Source organism: Poecilia reticulata, linkage group LG1 (assembly GCF_000633615.1).
Source record: "Poecilia reticulata strain Guanapo linkage group LG1, Guppy_female_1.0+MT, whole genome shotgun sequence".
NCBI classification, from domain to species: Eukaryota; Metazoa; Chordata; class Actinopteri; order Cyprinodontiformes; family Poeciliidae; genus Poecilia; species Poecilia reticulata.
The window spans coordinates 3,956,542-3,959,307 of NC_024331.1; the positions used below are offsets into that span (position 1 = coordinate 3,956,542).

The following is a 2,766-nucleotide window of genomic DNA, read 5'->3' on the forward strand; positions in this document are numbered from 1 at the left end:
GCTGTTTTATGAAACGGCACGCCCGAGTGTATTAGAAACATGGCAGAAAACTAACAAAAGCTTGCAGTATCCCCCCCTACAAACGAGTAAGTTGTAATGCTGTCGAATTCAGACAATGTTGGCTAAATGATTACATTCATGCCAATATCACCTCAGGCTGGTTAGCAAGAATAGGCTACTATTTTTCTCCATATAAGTTCTTATCTCACTAACCCCAGGCGTTTGTCTTTGTCTTCTTTTGAGTGTAAAATAAGAAAAACATTAAAGAAATCAGTCAAACACAGAACTTTAATTTGAGAATTAAGAAAGAACTACAAAGAATAGACGGGTAATTCATGTAATCTACATTTGTAACGGTGCCATTATGCAATCCTCCTGTTAACGTGTCATGTGGCCCAACTTGCAATTATTTGAGTAAAAAGATCTAAATTAGAAACTGAAATTCAAAATATAAAAAGGTCAAAGGTGCAACATTTCATTGCAAGAAACTGGACAGTTTCTCTCATCAGTTAAGTTGCTTACAAGTCTGTCATTGTCTTCATATATTAATAAAAAAAATGCCCCAAAACATTAAGTTACATTATTATTTTTTAGACTATTAACAACCAGGGCGTTTTGATTACAACGGAATATTTGGGCCATGCTAAGATAATTTAAAAAAAAATTAAATTACAAGAATAAAGACATATGAGAATAAAGTCATCACGAGAATAAAATCATACGAGAATTAAGTCGTAGTATTGTGAGAATAAAATCATAATAAAGTTGAAATATTACAAGACTGAAGTCATAAGTTGTAATACTATGGCAATATTCTCATAATACTACAAGAATTAATTTTTTAGAATGGCCCTAATATTCTGTTGTATTAGACAACTGTAAAAAAAAAAACACACTAGAAAGCTGCAGATTTCTTTGAGTCTGAGCTCTTATTCTCCACCACCGTTGTCCTTATTAACCTCCTCCTGCTCTTCATTCTGTGCTCCAGTTTTCTCCTCATCTTGTGCAACTTTTTCTTCCTTGTCCTTCTCCGCCTCCCCACCGTTGTGCTCGTCTCTCTGCTCGGCCGCGTCGGTTTTTGTCTTGGCCGCGTCCTCTTTTACCACTTCCTGAACATTGTACTTCCTGTACAGCGTATAGTCTCTGGCCACGCTGACGCAGCACACGGCCTTGATGACCTCCACGATTATCGTCAGTTCGGGGTTCGTCAGGTCCACCTTGTTTTTCGGGTTCAGCTTCCCGACGAGACCTGCCATGGTGGTGGAAAAACCCAAAGAAAATTTTTGTTTTTAAATCGGAAAACTGCCAATTCGGAGACGCCGTGGCAGATCTGAACGCACCTGCGATGGATTTGATGATTTCCTCTCTCTTGTTATGGCTGCTGTTGCGGGCCTTGAAGGCAATCTGGTAGGTTGCACTGTGTGGAGTTTTGAACCAGGGCTCTAAGAAGGTAGTCAGGTATTTCAGCATGTCTTCCTGGAACGCCTTGCACGTTCCAGTTACCTGCAGCAGACGAAAAGAGATCAGACACAAGAAATGACAAAAAGAACAACAAATGATGGCAGACTGTATATTCAACATAAAATTGTGCAGAAATTGTTCTTCATCTTTCATATAACTTCTACCACAATCAGTATATTCAGATTAGGGCTGACTGCGTCTTCTCACAGGGAGCATCCGGAGGATGACTCGTGACTTCTTCTTCTTGGTGGAGTGGAGGTCAGACAGAATGTGATGAACCAATTTGTCAGGTTCTATAAAAAAAAAAAAAAAGTCAATTAAAAACCCTAATAAAATCTAAAATAAAACAAACGTTCACTGTTTATAAAAAGCGTACCCAGATTGTGAGTTCTGATGAAGATGACATTGTTGGCACCGCTCTCCAGGGCCTGGAAGCGCCTCTCCCGTTTGCCTGCAGATGACTGAAGCTGTGCGACTTCTTTCTTCAACGCCACGTCTACGTCTTCTTCTTCGGCCTCTTCTTCCTCACTGCTGCTGCTTCCTTTGTTGTTCTGAAGCTGCAGGTTAAAGTGAAACATTGTTTTATTCTTTACTTATTTTATCTGTGTGAAACAAAAAAAAAAAAACAGCCCATCAAACTTTGGCAAAATATCCTTCACTGCAGTGGAAACACTTTTTTCGCAAAGTGTTGATCACGTGTGTCATGTGGTCAGCAGCCGGATGTCACTACTGGCAGAAACCACAAAGAGGAGGACAGGAAGTAGTTGATTTCTTGTTTTTGTTTTTCAGACAATGTGCATCCGACTCCACCACTGCATCGCACAGTTCATAAAAACTCCCTCATTCCAATGTGTTGAAGCCATAGCTCGTCTGTAAAATTACTAACTACAATTTCCCCAAAATGCCGAGCTTGTCGCTCCAACGCCTGAATAAGACACGGTCGTCTCCTCTAATGGTTAAATTATAAATATATCTCATGTAACTGTTTACATCTATCGCTGCAATGATTTATAGTGACTTACCGCATGAACAAGCGTGATTTTAATTTCATTTCTAATTTTATGGAAACACCTCAATAGCAAAATTATGTGTTTTTATTTCAACATTGGCAAAGTATTGACAAAGATTTTGCACATTTGTAATGGAAACGCAGCTGTAGATATCATGGTCACTGAAGCAGCTTGTGACACAATGGGCAATTGGAGTAGATCAGGGGTGTCAAACTCAATTTCACCGAGGGCCACTTCAGCATATTGACCACCCTCAACGGGCCACATTGACGGTACAAATCAGGAGTGCCCAGGT

The 2,766-nt window shown here is 39.7% G+C and overlaps 1 protein-coding gene across 1 annotated transcript in view; it reads right to left on the minus strand.

The window, feature by feature from the left end:
- Window positions 1-269: 269 nt before the first annotated feature.
- thumpd1 (THUMP domain containing 1) overlaps window positions 270-2,766 on the minus strand; it is a 5,214-nt gene continuing 2,717 nt past the window's right edge. Inside the window, exons 2-5 of the mRNA XM_008438579.2 lie at window positions 1,838-2,018; window positions 1,669-1,754; window positions 1,341-1,503; window positions 270-1,249 (exon numbers count right to left, since the gene is read on the minus strand). Coding sequence (XP_008436801.1) covers window positions 930-1,249; window positions 1,341-1,503; window positions 1,669-1,754; window positions 1,838-2,018 — 750 coding nt within the window. The 3' untranslated portion in view covers window positions 270-929. The remainder of the gene's footprint in view (window positions 1,250-1,340; window positions 1,504-1,668; window positions 1,755-1,837; window positions 2,019-2,766) is intronic.